Below are 16,222 nucleotides of genomic sequence, written 5' to 3' on the forward strand. Positions count from 1 at the left end.
CCCTCCCTGAGACCTTTCTCCCAAGGCCACACCTGCTGCTCTCTTCCAGGTTCAGTAAGTAGAGGATTTATCCTTGTGAACCTGAAGCCACCTCCCACTTTCTGTTTTTCCTAACAGCCTGATTCTAGATCAAGTAATTGCTGAGAATATATCCACTATGCTATAAACTGTCCAGTACTCCAACACTACCAGGTTGCTCCCATAAGCTGTGTTGTCTTGTCTTGGTTCATACCCATTTTCTAATTGATCTACCTGCTTTCACCTTTTTTTCCTTAAAGTTTATTCTTAACAGAAAAACCAAGATGAACATCAAAGAATTAAAATTTTTAAAGTTGCTTACAGCCCTTCATGGACTTCCTACGTTCCTTAGAACCAAAGCCAAATGCCTCAAAATCCTCAAACCTGCTTAGCAACCTCCAGTACTCTCATGTGCTCGCTCCTCTCCTCTCGTACTGGAGAGCACAGTGCTCATCTTCATATCTTGTGATACGGGCATCCTGACCTTGAGCACTTTTGGGTTTTTTTCCTCTTCCTTCCGCAAGAACACCAACTGTGGTAACTGCTTGACTCGCTTTCATCCTCCATCTTCTCCAAACACCACCCGTGTCCCTGCTAGGCCCTCCGTTTAAATGACTGTCTCCACTCCCAGTCTCTGTAGTCTCTACGTTCTTACTCGGTTTATTTCCCTCCATAGCTCTTGTCGCGCTCTGAAGTGCTCGAGAGTGTACAGGTTTACTTATTTTCTGCTACTGGAACATGAGCTCCATAATGATCCTTATTTTGATATGTGATTTCCAGTAGTGATTTTGTGGGTGTTTTGGCCTTTAAAAACCTGATAATGGCAGTGCCTACAACAGTGTTGATTAAATTTTAACTAAGTCTGATTAAATTTTAACTAAGTATAAAAATTACTAAGTGAAAGCTTATTTAAAAATGTTTAGTGAAACATAGAAACGTGTTTTAGAAGTTGTACTATGGAAATGTCGACAAAATTAGAGACTATGTTCTTCTGCTGTTTATAGGCAGGCACAGAGGTAGTATGTATTTCCTGATGAAGGCAATTAACTTCCAACAGGATTACTCTATACAAATAAACTACTTCTGACATTAAACAGATGATTAAAGAATAAAAGATATGAAGAAAAACGTGTTACAAAAGGATACTTACTGGAAGGAAGATTCTTCTGCAAAAGAACAAGTATAGATCATTAGTGCAAGAATTGATATGCAGATCTATCTATAGTGACTTTGGCTTGACTCCTTTTAAGTCTCTGTAACATCTGTACCTTCTAAATTAAAATTTTTTTTATAAAATGTGATGTACAACAGATGTTTGGGCTTTGAGGGCTCAGGGGTAAAATCAAGAATACTTTGGAATTATATAATCAAGAAGAAAATAAAGTTTCAAAAATGTTATTAAAATTTAAGAAATAATAATTGTCTCATTAGCTTATTAATATTAATAATATTAAAATAATAGGATTCTTTTGGGAGAGAACTAACATTTCTTTGAAATGTGGTTCCAAGGTAGTGTTACAATTCTTAAATAATTTGAAATTTGCATCTATAAAAATTTACAGGCAGGGAGCTGGGCCTGATGGTGCAAACCTATAATCCCAGATACTTGGGAAACTAAGGCAGCGTGATCATAAGTTCAAAGTCAGCAGGGCAGTTTAGAGTGACTTGTGTCAAAAAAAGAAGCAAAAGGAAAGCTGGCCATGTCGCTCAGTAGCAGATCAGTTGTCTAGTGTATACAAAGTCTTGGATTCATTTTCCGGTTCCAGAAGACAAAAAGTAGAAAGAAAAGAAAAACAGATATGAACCGGGCTTGGCCAGAGGTTATAGTTTGCTGATGCGGATCCCAGACACAAGTTTAAAAATACAGTTGCAGGCTGTGTGGTGGTGGTGCATACTTTTAATCCCAGCAGTCAGGAGGCAGAGGCAGGTGGATCTTTGTGAGTTCGAGGCCAGCCTGGTCTACAAGAGCTAGTTCCAGGACAGACTCCAAAGCTACAGAGAAACCCTGTCTCAAAAAACCAAAAAATATGGTTGCCTTGGACAGGTTTTCTGCCATAGCAAAATGGAAGTAATAATCTTAGCTAATGAACTATTAAGTCCCAGGTCAGTTCTCAGTATTTTAAGAAAAGTATCTTTACTGATTCCTCATTTAAACGTCATCAGGGGCTTTTTCTAAGTAGGTAAAGATGTCAGGAATTTTGAATGATAGTTTTGTTCATACTTTCACTGTTGCCAAGCAGGGGGACACAGCTATATTCTATTCATAAAATAGGCTAGGCTAGGCTCAACTCTGATTCACATAACAGTACACGCTGTTTTTTTTCTTGACACAGGGTCTTATTTTGTAGACCAAGTTGGCCTTGAACTTACGATCTTACTGCTTCAACCTTAGGAGTGTTGTAATTACATGTGTGAACTCTGTGCCCTGCAGTAGCTAAGTATAAGGAATTACCTTGAATCAGTTTTCATGAAAATATATCTGATGCATAACGTTTATTTATGTTATCAGGAACTCCATTTAATTTTGTTTTATTTTGATATGAATAATTTTCAACCTAAGTTCTAAAACTAATAACCATTATTAAGCAATGGTTCTAAAATTCATGCATGTTAGAATTTATTATTTTATTTAAAAATTCAACTTCATACCCTTTTGTCAATGCAGCAAGTAAAAGCTCTGTCACTTTCATAAATTTAAACACAAGGAGAAGGTGAATACATTAAGAAAATTAAAGATGTTTAAATCTTAAAAATGTATAGAAAACTAATTGCATAGTCAAATGTATTTTGAAGTTACAAGAGTTTAACCAGGAGGAACTAAAAACCTTGTCTGGAAGCATCTCTAATTCAGTAGGGTCTATGTGTGCTCGTTGGTTTTGTTTGTAGTTTATTTGAAACAGGATCTTTCTGTAGAGCCTAGGCTGGTCTCAAACTGACTCTTCTCATGACACCGCCCTGCCCTCCAGATCTGGGATCCCAGACATGTGTCACCATGCCCAACTAGGTTTCTAGTTTTGGTTGACAATTTTCTTTATAGTTGTACTAAATTAGACATTCAGCATTCCGCAGTTCTATACGGAAACATTTCACTGATGGTTGTAAAATTAAAAACCAGTTGTCTATCCTGAAAAAGATAATTCCAACTTAAAATATAAGGATCTCACAATATATTAATACACCATAAACATTTTTCTACATTGAATGTCTGTGTTGTTACAGTCCAAGGATAATTCTCACACAGTCCATGGAATTGCCTAGAAGTTTTCAAAAAAGAAGCATTCTCCACCTCACCCCACCCTGCTCTGGTTGCCAACGTGCATCACCACCCTTATACATGTTATTGTGGGTGTTATCTATAGCACAGTGGGTAGAACTTCATAGGAGAAGCGGTGTACCTTAAAAAGAAGTCTCTCTACTCCCAGGAAATCACGTACCTGAGAGAGGAATTCAACTTACTTGAAAAGTAGCCTTTTCTCTGAGCATAGCACACACTAAGGCCACATAGAGAAACCACGAAGGCCACAACCACCACAGCTGCTATGATGCCACTTATGTTGAGAACATCTGGAATGTGAAATAATGCATGTATGAATTCATGGACACATACCATCATTAAATCCAACAGAGTCATAAAAGCTCCCCTTGGTAGCAATGTTAAGGATACATTTAACTAAGTTAATTTAAGTAAGTTAATTTCAAGACATGGCTCAAAGCTGATTGAAAATATTCAGAGAACCAGGTTTTGCCAAAATCTTAAGCGTTAGAACTGGCAAGATGGCACAGTGTGTAAAGGCACTTGCCGTCTCTCCAGAACACAATCCCTGAAACCCTTCTCTGACATCCACTCATGTACTGGGTTTGATCCTATGGGTGGGGGCGGGGTGGCGGTTATGCTCTCTGAAACTCATATTTCCTAGGAAAGATTTGTACGCTGTCATTCTCTTGGATTCTAAAAGTCACTTTGTGAAATATAACATATTGTAACTACCGTTTGAACAATCTAGATCCATAACTATTTCGTGTGACTCTTGGAAAACCTACTTTGAAGTTAGTATTAGTGTTCCAGGGCACTGACACAACCATCGCCAGTGCCTTAATAACAATAACCCATATGGCTAACATAGATATAGCACATGAGCACGGCTGTATTATTTTCCTGCAACCCTATGAAGAAAGACATTGTGACATTGAGCACAACCCCTGCCCAGTGTTGTGACTGCAGGGACTGAAATGTGTAGCAAGCTGGAGCAGACGTTTATGTGGGCTCCCAGGAACACATACTGTAGCACACTTGGCCGTGATTTTTTAACACAGATTTTTCTAGAAGCACATTTTAAAACATTTATTTGAAAAATTCAAAACATGCTTATGCATAAGCCAAATTGTCTTGCCTCGATTAGAAGAGAGACTGAAAACAATACTTTTTTTTATAGTAAGCTCATTTTACATTTTTTCCAACCGTCCTTCAAATCACTCAGCCCCTCCATCCATCCCCTGGGTCCTTCAATCACCACTAAGCCACACCCCACTCGCACACCTGCGCTTCTCAGTTTCCCCCTGCTTACCTACTTGCATTCGTTTCCCGGGGCACCTGCGGTGTCCGACAGAATTACGGGCTTCGCAGTAATACTCTCCACTGTCCATCTTGGAAATCATGTTAAATTGCTATTTGGACAAAGAAAAATTTTTTTTTAACCTTTAAACTGTAAATCTGTGAGTAGACTCCTGAAAAACTAAGGAATTTTGTCATCAGCTGGGTATGTCCCTTGTAATGACTCAGAACTTGCGAATTGAGGTATGTCTCTACTAGAATCTGCCAGGACTTCGAGAAGTAAATAGCTAGGCCTATTTAATTTGACAGAAAAAGACAAGACTCTCTGAGGAAATCTGTCTGTCTCTCTTCCTCCATTCTCCGCTACCTTCAACAGTATATCGCCATGTTTCCCAGGCTGGCTGCAAACTCCTCATCCTCCCTGGTAGCCTTCAAACAGCTGGCGTTACAGCTACATGCCTCCTCCATACCTCTAGTTTCGGGAGGGCCATTCATAAAGGACCGCTCCCTAGTGAAAAGGTTGGTGCACTTTCTCAGTCCCAGTGGGTTCCCTGCAGGAGCAATCACCAGCACCTTCTCCAAAGAGTCAGAGCTATGGCCAGGAAGTGGCTCTGGACCCAGGAAACCTCAACGGCTGTTTATAGGATTGTAAATTATAGCAATTTCAGAGTATTTGGAAATTCTGACAAAATGAAAGTTCAACCCTTACTACTCCCTGCCAAGTGACGAGAGGTAAGAATTTGGTATAAAAGGCTTTCTAATTTGTAGTAGTACTTTGATAGCCTTGGCGAGTTCTGGAAGGGGGTGGGGGGGTGGGGGGGTCGAAGAGCTCACTCCAGTATAAGCTGTGCATGGGCATGAGATGGCCTTCCAGATACCCCGAGGGCTGAGGCTCCCTGAGGAGAGTGGATCCTAGTGTTTCAGACTTGCCTCGGGGCTTTTATCACCCACTCAGAAAAAAATAAATCCGAAGAGTAAATATAGCAGAGTGTGACAGCAGGTGTTGTGCCCAATGTCACAGTGTAAAATCGCTCGGGCCTGCTGACTGCTGCTGAGGCCTGGAAAAGGCTAGGGCATGGCCTTATTCTGCGCGCAGCAGCCCCCCCCCCCCATTTAGTTACAGAACTAGTGTGCTTTCCTAGGCATCAGAAGATCTGGTTTCTATGTGGCACTGCACTAGCAGAGAGAATAAAAGGAAAGACTGTACCTTTGTTTCAAAATTCCTAAGATGAATTTTAATGTTACCTGTAAGAGTGTTTTTCATAATAGTTGTGGTAGTGATTTGGGGTTGCTGGAAACAAAACATTTAAAACCCAATGTGATATTATTTGGATTGGAAACAAATGGCTTCAAATTAAATGACCTGATTTTTTTTTTTTTTTGGCCCACCTCTGCTCTGAAAAGTCATAGATGAAAAAGTAAACATGCTTTATAAAAAATGTCATTAAGCGTGAACAGCGTATTTATGGAGCCCTCTCAGTTCCCTCTAGGAAAGGAGCAAACAATCAAAACAATCCAAGTTAAGGTTCTAGATAAGTAAGCCACAGAAACTGTAGCAAAAGAAAGATCTGGAGCCTTGGGAAAGTTTAATGACCCCAACATCCTAACGTGGTTTTCTTGTGGTCGCTGTTTCCATGTTATCACTGAGGTCCGTGTATCCCCAGCTGAGTTTTTTGTGCATTTCCTCAGCGGCGTAAGTTGAGGCTGAGGTCAGTGACTTTGCAGGCCCGAGAGGTAGCTAGAGTACTGCCTGATCCATCATGAACGCGGTTTGGTCTGCCCCAAGTTCCTGGTCACACCTTAGCTCCCTGGTTGCCTGTTCCATTTCCCACTTCCCATGATGTCTGTCCCATCACTTAGTACATGCGCTATCCTCTCTCCTGCTCCCATCTCCTCTCCCCACTTAGTAAGTGTGATTGATCTGTCATCCTATATAATTTTAGGTTCTAATAACCATTTGTTTCATCACAATGACGGTTAGTGTTTAATACCTGAAACGGCCTTACCAGAATTCCAGATTTTGTATTCATTGTGTATGAGCTGTTGTGTTTGCCAAGCTTTTGGTTCCCTAGTAAACTGGTGCCGTCTTTAAACCATGTGTATTCGGGAGCGGGGTTTCCTTCTTTATCTTGACACCGCAGCTCTACAACACTCCCACTCATGACAGAAGTGGGCACTTCACAGGAAGGAACTGCAGGAGCCACTAGACAATGGAAGCCAGAGGAGAGGTTGTTCATTGGCTGAACATGAGTTTTAATAGCCTGGGTTGAGGGGACACCTGAGCTACCGAGGGGCCACTAGTCACTAGATGTATTTCCTTTTTTTCCTGGGCATACAATATACCATACTTCTTACCCTTCTTGCTGCCAGGGGAGTTACATGCATTAGTTTTGGCCAGAGGAATGTAAGTAAAAGTGATACAGCCATTTCTATATCTAACCTATTAAAACTTCATGTGTGCTTCATTTGCTCACCTTATCCTCACCTATTACCAAGTAGTCGTCATTGCACTTGAGCTTAGAAAGTCATGCATTGAAGATGCCAGACCAGTATTTTTCTGAGTCTCATAATTTCATAAAGTAGGGTGTTAGGGTTCGGATATGAACTATCCTCTCCATGGGCTGGTTCATGGGTTTGAACACTGGGCCCACAGCTGCTGCTGGTATTGGGAAGGTTGTGAATGACTTGTGAGCAAGTGTGCTGCTGAGGACTGGCCTTGAGGTGCACACCCTAGTTCTGCTCCTGGTTCCTCTGCTCTCTGATCTGCCAAGATGTGAACAAGCAGCCTCATGCTCCCAAGGCTGCAGATGAGCTGATCCCATCTCCATGACTTCTCTACCATGCTGGGCTTACATGCACTCAAAACATGAGCATTCTTTAAGTTGCTCCTTGTCATGTAGGTGGTCACAGAAATGTGAAAAGTTGGTAATAGCAAAAATTAGCACCAAGAAGTGGAAGCATTGCTGAGATTCTCTGACCACACAATTCATAAGCCTTAGGAACTAATTTGCAGGACTGTAATAGAGTTTGGAGCTGTAGGCTAGAGAGGCCCTATACTGCTATACACAGAAGTTAATGGTTTATTCTGGTGGGGAAGATAAGAACGCCAGTATATGGGTAAACAACAAAGACTGTGCTTCCTTACAAGGCTATTGAGGGGATGAAGGACTTGCCTTGTATCAGAAATTGGATCAGAGACCAATTACTATGACATTCAGACAAAGAATCTGGCTTCATTCTGCCAGTGTCCTGAGAACTGGGGTGAGGCTAACTCTAAAGGCAGTGGACTGGGTTGATTGACTGAGGAAATCTCAAAACAGCATAGTGTGCAGGCTGTGCTTTTTGTCAGATTTACAAGGAGGAAGTGGAAAGATGTGCAAGTGAAGTTTGTAACCAGCACAGAAGTGTTTAAATTGCGGGCTGAGGGCAAGGTGAGTTCAGACAAAGCAGCTGTAGCTGTAAAACACACTGGCACTGTGAAGGAAGAAAGGGTGCTGTGAGCGGAAAACTCTCATCAAGAAGAGCTCCATATGGTGTGAATATTCAAATTCCTATAGAGGAAGCCTTCCTGAAAACACAGCCTTGTAGGTGTCTTTCTTTAAAGCAGACATCAAAGAAAGACTTCTGCCCAAGTTCAGTAGCAAAGGCACATAGAGCTGAGGTCCAAGAGGGTCAGGACCCGTCTTAGCCAGCTACAGTACTGGCATTAGCTCAGTGCTGCTTGTCCGTCTGTCTATTTTCAGGCATTCTGGTTCAAGAGAAAGACAGTTATACCAGGAGCCCAGAAAGATGTTCCCACAGCTGTGTAACAGTTTCAGATTCTTTGCATGGAGCTCTTGTGTGGCCTGGATGTGAAACTGTGAGGTAAAGCCCAAGTTAAGTGAGAGCCCAGGGTATTAGAATTGTCAGACGCACAGGACCTTCACTGAGAAATCATTCAGACACCAAATGGAGCTATCCAAAAAGAGAAGCCACCTTTGTCTCAGGTAACAGTGAACAGTGGGGCTACCCAAGGTCATTGAGTCCAGGTGACACCACCAAGGGCCCAGATAGTGTACATGGAGCTGTGGAGTTTGGTACTTTTCATTCTGTCTTGGGCTGATTGGCCCAGTCTTTCCTTTCCATGACCCCATTATTCCCTTTTGGAATAGGAATGTTTATTGTGAAACACTGTATATTTTATTTTATAGGGGTTCATGGCTAAGAGATTCCTTTGAGTGATTTAAGACTTCAGACTTTAGAAGAGTGTTTGGGCCATGAGCCTAGTGGTTTCTGAAGTTAAACCGGAAGTACTTCCCCTTAGAAAATATCCACAAGTGTATGGGACTCATGGGCAGAATAATAAGATCTGAAATGCCATGACTCTCATGGACTCCTGTGTTTGAACACTTATTCTCCAGCTGGTGGTACTTTTGGAAAGGTTGTAGGACACTATAAGAAGTGGATTTTTATATTATATTTTATTTTATTATAAAATATTTTTAAAACTTAAATAAGAAGTGGGGTCTGATGGGGAAAAGTGGGTTTTAGGGATTTGAAGTAAAATAATTTAGTAAGTAAATATTAATAATCTGGAAAACTTGGGACTGACAATGGTGGGCCGAATTCCAAGACAGTCCTATAATATCCCCATCTTCAGTATGAACACATTGTCTCTCAGATATTCAAAATATAAAAGTACTGTGAAGAAATCCAGCAAATAAAATTAAGATTTGAAGTCACTAGGGGATTAGGGTGGTGCACACCTTTAACTCTAGTACTTGGGAGGCAGAGGCAGGTGGATCTCTGTGAGTCTGAGACCAACCTCATCTACAAAGTAAGATTCACGACAACTAGAGCTACACAAAGAAACCCTGTTTTAAAAAAAAAAGACATGATTCCAAATCTATTATCTGTAATATTAAAAAGAAGGATGTGGCCACACAACATGGACCTTTTGAAGATTTATTTGTTTATATTTAATGCATATGAATGTTTTGCCCTTATGTATGTATATGCACAAAGTGCATGCAATACCCATGGAGGCCTGAAGAGGGTAGCAGATCATCAGGACCTGCAGTAACAGGTTTGTCATTTTCCCATGTGGATGTGGGAAATGGACCTGGGCCAGCTAGGATCATCTGTAGGAACAACAGGTTCTCTTAACCACTCATGGCTCATCTCTCAGTCCCCAGCATGGGTCTTTTAGTTGCAGGGTGACTTCTTCTGGTTAATTACTGAAGGAAATGGCGACAATTCAAAGTATAAGAAGGACCAGGCATGCCTTTGTTGTACTGAAGATGAAAAGGGTGAGGTCACAGGAACATGACAGCCTCAGAGAAATGAGTGAGACTCTAGATGATAGGTAGCTTGATATGAGATCTCAGTCCTACAGTCCTAAGGATAAAACTCTGCCAACACCTAGAAGGAGCTTGGGAATTCAGTCCATGTAAAACTTTCATCTCAGCCTTGTGGAACACTGCGTAGAACCCAGCCTGGCTACTGGACTCTCCATCCATAGAACAAGAAGTTCAGAAAGGACTGATCTCTTAAGATAGCGTGTGATTACTTACTGTGCAGCAATAGAAAATGATTATACCAACTAAAATGGCTGCAAAGTTTCCGAGTTACATTTTCTCTTTACCAGCATGTCACTATACTTTATACTTGACCTTAGTCACGAAGCTGAGAACCAGTACTACGTCAGAAAGATTCTGAGTGATATTTTTGTTTAAAAGAGAAAAGGTTATTTTTCTGGTTTTGTATGCTAACATCATAGAAAAGATGGTCCTACCTACTGCCGTATAGGAACTGTTGCGGCTACTAATCATTCTTATGCTGATTAATCATATTACCCTTGGAGTTAACTTTATCTGGATCTGAATGACAACTGGATAACATGGTTGGGACTTGTTCTATTTGTGTGGCACCGGGCAAATAGTTTAACTTCTGTTTCCTCATTTGTTAAATTTAGTTTTGTAGTGAAGATTAAGTAAAATACTATGTGAAAGCACTTAACGTCTGCTAGCTACCAAATAAATGCTAACTCTTTTGAACCAAGTACTTTCTGATTTTTCTGCTCGTCTACAATTGCTGTTTCTTCTGTTGGTTTTCCATCAACTTATGAAATACCATATAGAATACTGAAAAACAAACAACAACAAAACCCTAGAATCTTGGGCAAATAAATGTTCATGATCCAGAGTGGAACCATTAGGAGCTACTTCAGTCTTAAATAGAGAGATTGTGGAAATGAATTAGTGATTTCAGCAGCCTGTGAGCTGAGGGGAACAGCCTGGTCTTGCTGAGAAGGCACTTGTAGAGTGTGACACTCCTGGTTGGGACTGGGTTAGTGTCTCACCCCCAGGGCTGGAGGTGTCGACGGGGCGGCTGACAGGAGTTACATATGTACGTGCGCATTACCCAAGACTTCTAGGGTGACTGTATCTTCCTGCAGGTTTTGGCCTTGATCAGATGGAGCACTGACTTCACAGCGGTACTTTCCAGCGTCATTTCTTGTAACATTTTTGATTCGTATATTGAAATCTATCATCTCAGCACGATCTTTAAAGTCACCTTTTGGGGGTGGGGGAGACAATAATGTTAGAAACAATGCAAGCAACTTTTCATGCAATGTCTTCCTCAAGTTATTTCATTCCAAATTAAAGCATTTGTTTTTCTGTAAAACCTTAAATTTAAACTTTGAATTTACACATGCATATTATGTATTTGAAAGACATTTTAGACTATTAAATACTATTTAGTTTCACGTCCCTCCCAGGGTCTCACTATGTAGCCTTGACTGGCCTGAAACTCTCTAACTAGACTAGGTTGGTCTTGAACTCACAGAGATCTACCCACCTCTGCTTCCTGAGTGCAGGGATTAAAGGTGTGTACCATTACATCTGGCACCATGTTTGATTTTAAAGAACTCAACTGAATCCCTGCTTTGCCACCTGTCTAGTATCTATTTCTGCTTTCAAAACTGAACAGTTTGATTTAATAGGTCAGAACAGAATTTTATATGTGGCCATTCAAGTAATACTAGAGAAGATTATGTAGATGGAAAGGACCTTAAAAATATTATCTTGATTAGATTTTGATGATTATAAGTAGTGAATTAAAGTGGGCTTTTTGTGAGTTGGTGAGATGGCCTAGTGGGTAAAGGTGCTTGCTGTAGAGTCAAATAATTTGTTTCATCCCAGAGTTCCACATGGTGGAAGGAGAGGAAACTCCTGCTAATTGTTCTCTGACTTCCAGATGACATGTGTTCCCCCACTCCCCCAAGTAAGTATATGGAATAAAATGAAAAATAAATAAAATAAAATGGGATTATATAATATGCAAGTGCCTAAATTGGCAGCTGTAGTAAATGGATGTGAAAATACCTGTCCTATTAGCCATTTGAAATTTGAGTCCTGTCTTATTGGAGTAGAATCTGATGGAATATTTTATTAATTTGTTTTTTATATAGGGTTTTTATCACATAGCTTTGCATGACTTGTTATATAGATCAGACTGGCCTTGAACCCACAGAGCTTTGTCTGCCTCTACCTCCTGAGTGCCTGGAATTAAAGACATGTGCCCTTCAATGAGTGTGGAGGTTTAATGAGAAATGTCTCTCATGGGCTTATGACTTTGAACATTTGGCCCCCCAGTTGGTGGCCCTGTTTTGGGAGGTTATCAAGCACTTAGGAGGTGGAGCATAGCTGGAGGCGATCCATCCCTGGACTTCCTGTGTGTGGATGAAAACGTGATTAGCAAGCTTCCTGATCCAGCTGCCCAGCCTTCCCTGCTGTGATAGACTCTCTCCCTCTGGAGCAAAAAGTCAAATAAGCCCTCTCTTCCTTAAGTTGCTTTTGTTGTAGTATTTTCTCACAGCGACAGAAAAGTTACCAGCACACAAACTAATGCCATAGTTCAGCCACCATCATCACATTTTAATTAGTAATAAATTATAGACTCTGAAAGAAGAGTAGAGAGTGAATGAAAGACATACAACAAATGAAAAGTACTTGCTAACTGCCATTGTAACTGGCAGTCTATGTGTTCCCACTCTCCAGATTCCGTTTATATCTAACAGTCCACACGTCTCTGTAGTGCGTAGACTAAAAACCCAGAGACAAAAACTGGGGTCCAACCCCACAACCAGAAAAGCAAAGCAGCCTAGCCCACTAGAGGAGTCTTACCTCTGCCAAGGCTGGGCAGCTGCCAACTAAGCAGCCTAAGCCTCTCTCTCCTCTCATTTTATATTCCCTCTAGTGCTGGGATTAAAGATGTGAGGCACCACCACCTGGACTTGTTTCTGCATTTATCTTGTATAGTCCAAGGTGGCCTTGAACTCACAGAGATCCATCTGCCTCTGTCTCCCAAATCCTGGGATTAAATGTGTGTGTCACCATTACCCGACTTCTAGTGGCTTTAGCTTTGCCTCTGGTCTTCAGGCAAGATTTATTTATTAAAATACAAATAATATCCCACTTTACATCCCAACTTTCCAGGCTTCTCAGTGGTAGGCTTGTTTTCTAGAGGGAATCAGGGAAGATGGTAAGGCTGCTATTCCTGGGCAGCAACCCTAATCCCAATCTCATCTTCTGTTTGTTTTGTTTTGTTTTGTTTGAGATAGGGTCTCTCTTTGTAGTCCTGACTGTCCTGCTGTGCAAATCACACTGGCTTTAAACACACAGAGATCTGCTTGCCTCTCCCTCTAGAGTGCTAAGATTAAAGGAATGCAGCGCCATATGGGTCCAAAGTCAGATTAGTGTTTTTCTCCTTACTAACAGCTTAGTTTACCAGGCCAGCAAAATAATTGTGTTTTGTGTTAAGCAACCAAGGATCCCAGGACTCAGTGGAACTCACCTACTTTTGCCCTGTTTGGTTTTTGTAACTGTTGTATTTTAGGTCTCAGACACTATTCATTTCATCTCACACTTACAGAAACACATTTTTAGTAATCAGTCATGTCTTGTTCCCATTGTAAATGAAGGAATATGGCTGCACTTGACATCCTCTCGTGCTGACCTCTTCAAGTCTAAGTGTCTCACCTTGGAGAGCCTGTTGGTAGTAAACCAAGGAGACACCCTGTCCCAGTTTCTTCCACTCCAATCTGGAGGACGTCGTCTTCTTTGGGGTTTTACAAGCTAAAATAGCCTCTAGAAACAATAGGGAAAATGTGCCTTTTAATTCTTCCTATGATCTTACATGTTACTTAATTTAAAAAGCTTTAAAAACATCTTAAAATGACTTTTTATAATTTTCTTTGCATTTCCTTTTATCCATTCATCTCCATCCAGTCACACGCAGAGACATAAATACATCACATCAGTAGGTGCCATGCTGGCTTCACCCAAAGATGAATTTGGAACATGACAACTGTTCTCTGTAATGATTATGTGACATAATTCAAGTTCTGGAATCTGAGTTTCCATCAATAAATGGGATAGTGACTCACACAATTGTGAGTCTTCAAAAGCAGCAATTTATGTGAAACATGCAAGCCTAAAAATTGTTAGTACTTAATAAACAGCTGCTGTGGCTAATTATTTACTGTTGGTCTAAGTATTGGCATCTGAGGAGTCTGAAGTTTGATGGCAGATGCAGGCAAGACAGTGTCATTTCAGGCAATGATGATGGGCATCAAGAAGGAGGCCAAGGGGAGTACTTAACATTTTCACCTAAGAAAGACCCTTAGTCCATCCCAGGCATGCTAGGAAAATGCACAGAAGTTCCTCACAGGCTACATTCCCCCTGGTGACTCACTCTATATACACCTAATACAGCCTTATACTAATTGTAGGTTCCTACTGCAAAAGGACTGCCTATAACTTTGCCTGAATCTGGAGATTCAAAGACGAGTCTCCGCACCAATCTCATTTCAGTGTCGCAAAAGATGCTCAGTTTTGTAACAGCAAATTGACCACAGTTGGATCATTAAGGAATTCCTTGAGCCTCCGAGGGAGTCACCTCTTTTGACTGTCCAGACAAAATGACTAGGGGAGAGTCACTCAGCCCTGGTCTCAGTAGTTCTCCAAGCTGCCAAGCAGAAGCTCCGGCTAGAAGTAGTTTAAAAGTATGTTTCGCCGGGCGGTGGTGGTGCACACCTTTAATCCCAGCATTCAGGAGGCAGAGGCAGGTGGATCTCTGTGAGTTCGAGGCCAGCCTGGTCTACAGGAGCTAGTTCCAGGACAGGCTCCAAAGCCACAGAGAAACCTGTATTGAAAAAAAAAAAACAAAAAAACCCCATCCTCCCCCCACAAAAAAAAAAAACAAGTATGTTTCAATTAGGCTCCTTTATATTTTGGAAATGCTTCATATTTCTGAGTATCTTTAACCATAAGGCATGTGGTTTGACCTAAAAAAAAAAAAGCACAGGAACTTTCACTGAATAAAATGTTCAAATCTTTTCCATATGTCTGATTTTGATGTTTAAGAATATTTAATGTCATTTTTAAAGAGTCCCATATCTCATCTGCATAATCATGAACAAAAAGTCTATAGGCATATGTTTGAATGATAAAAGCTTTAAGCTTTCACGCTACATGGAGTGATCATTTTAGAGGTGTTTACAGCTCTGCTCCAAAGACAAATATGTGCTAAGGGACCTGTCTGAGGAAACAGTTCTGTGCTGTTGATTAAGGAGAAAGGGTGGTAACTTCCGGAGTCTTGAGTTTTAGATAGGTTTCCTTCCTGTATTTTGTTGAGTTTTCCAACAGTTATGCACACACCCACACTCCTTTTCAGTGTTTCTCTGTCTTACGCCTACATCTTGAGAGATAATTTGATACTGCACCACACAATTTCATACATTTAGCTAAACATGTACACTATCCTGTGGGAAAAACAGGAGGAAATTCTATTAGAAAATGTGACCAATGACTTTTCCTACACTAGTGACTTCACGTTCGTCTCCTTCTTACTGAACATATGTAATGTGAAGAAGTGATCTATCCAATTGTCCAAAATATGTCCAATAATACTGTGGGGCCAGCATTGCTCTTGTACTTGGGCAGAGCAAGGATCCTTTGGATTTTGGGATCTGCAATCTAGCAAGAAAAGTCAGTCCAACAAGCAACCCAGAAGGTCAGAGATAAGGAAGAGAGAAGCAACAGGGGAGGTGGAGGACTGCTGGGACAAGGGCACAGTGTACATAGCATAGTTGATCTCTTTTAGAAGGTAACATCTGATCAAAGATTTAGAAGCTAGGAAACTTAGTTCTAAGAGTCTTTGAGAATGTGTCCTGCACAGGGAAGTCAAGGCCAAGAAACCCAACAAAGTGGTTCTCAACCTTCCTCATGCTGTGACCCCTTAATACAGTTCCTCATGTTGTGGTGACCCCAACCATAAAGTTCTTTTTGTTGCTACTTCACAAAAAGTATATTGTGTTACTATTTTTTGCTACTGTTATGCATTCTAATGTAAATATTGTGTTTTCCGATGGTCTTAGGTGACCCCTGTTTGAGTGTTGTTCCACCCGGCCAGGAGGCACAGGTTGACAACCACTGTTCTAAGACATCAACACCTTGATCTTGAGCTACCATCCTTTAGAACTGTCAGAGAACAGGCTGTTGCTTTAGAGTCTGTAGTATTTTGTTAAGACAGTCCTAGGATATTAATACAGATAGTAAAAGTGCCAGTAAGGCTAACATATAGGATAAAGAACCTAGATGTTAAGTC

General features: G+C 40.9%; 1 protein-coding gene across 1 annotated transcript in view; it reads right to left on the reverse strand.

Moving 5' to 3' along the window:
* Jam2 (junctional adhesion molecule 2) overlaps positions 1 to 16,222 on the reverse strand; it is a 53,291-nt gene that overhangs the window by 6,809 nt on the left and 30,260 nt on the right. The window contains exons 3-8 of the mRNA XM_048422552.3: positions 13,594 to 13,701; positions 10,973 to 11,125; positions 6,577 to 6,773; positions 4,584 to 4,683; positions 3,475 to 3,582; positions 1,169 to 1,184 (exon numbers count right to left, since the gene is read on the reverse strand). Of these exons, the coding sequence (XP_048278509.2) occupies positions 1,169 to 1,184; positions 3,475 to 3,582; positions 4,584 to 4,683; positions 6,577 to 6,773; positions 10,973 to 11,125; positions 13,594 to 13,701 (682 nt within the window). The remainder of the gene's footprint in view (positions 1 to 1,168; positions 1,185 to 3,474; positions 3,583 to 4,583; positions 4,684 to 6,576; positions 6,774 to 10,972; positions 11,126 to 13,593; positions 13,702 to 16,222) is intronic.

The sequence above is a fragment of the Myodes glareolus genome, chromosome 2 (genome assembly GCF_982192425.1).
Source record: "Myodes glareolus chromosome 2, mMyoGla1.1, whole genome shotgun sequence".
Classification (NCBI taxonomy): domain Eukaryota; kingdom Metazoa; phylum Chordata; class Mammalia; order Rodentia; family Cricetidae; genus Myodes; species Myodes glareolus.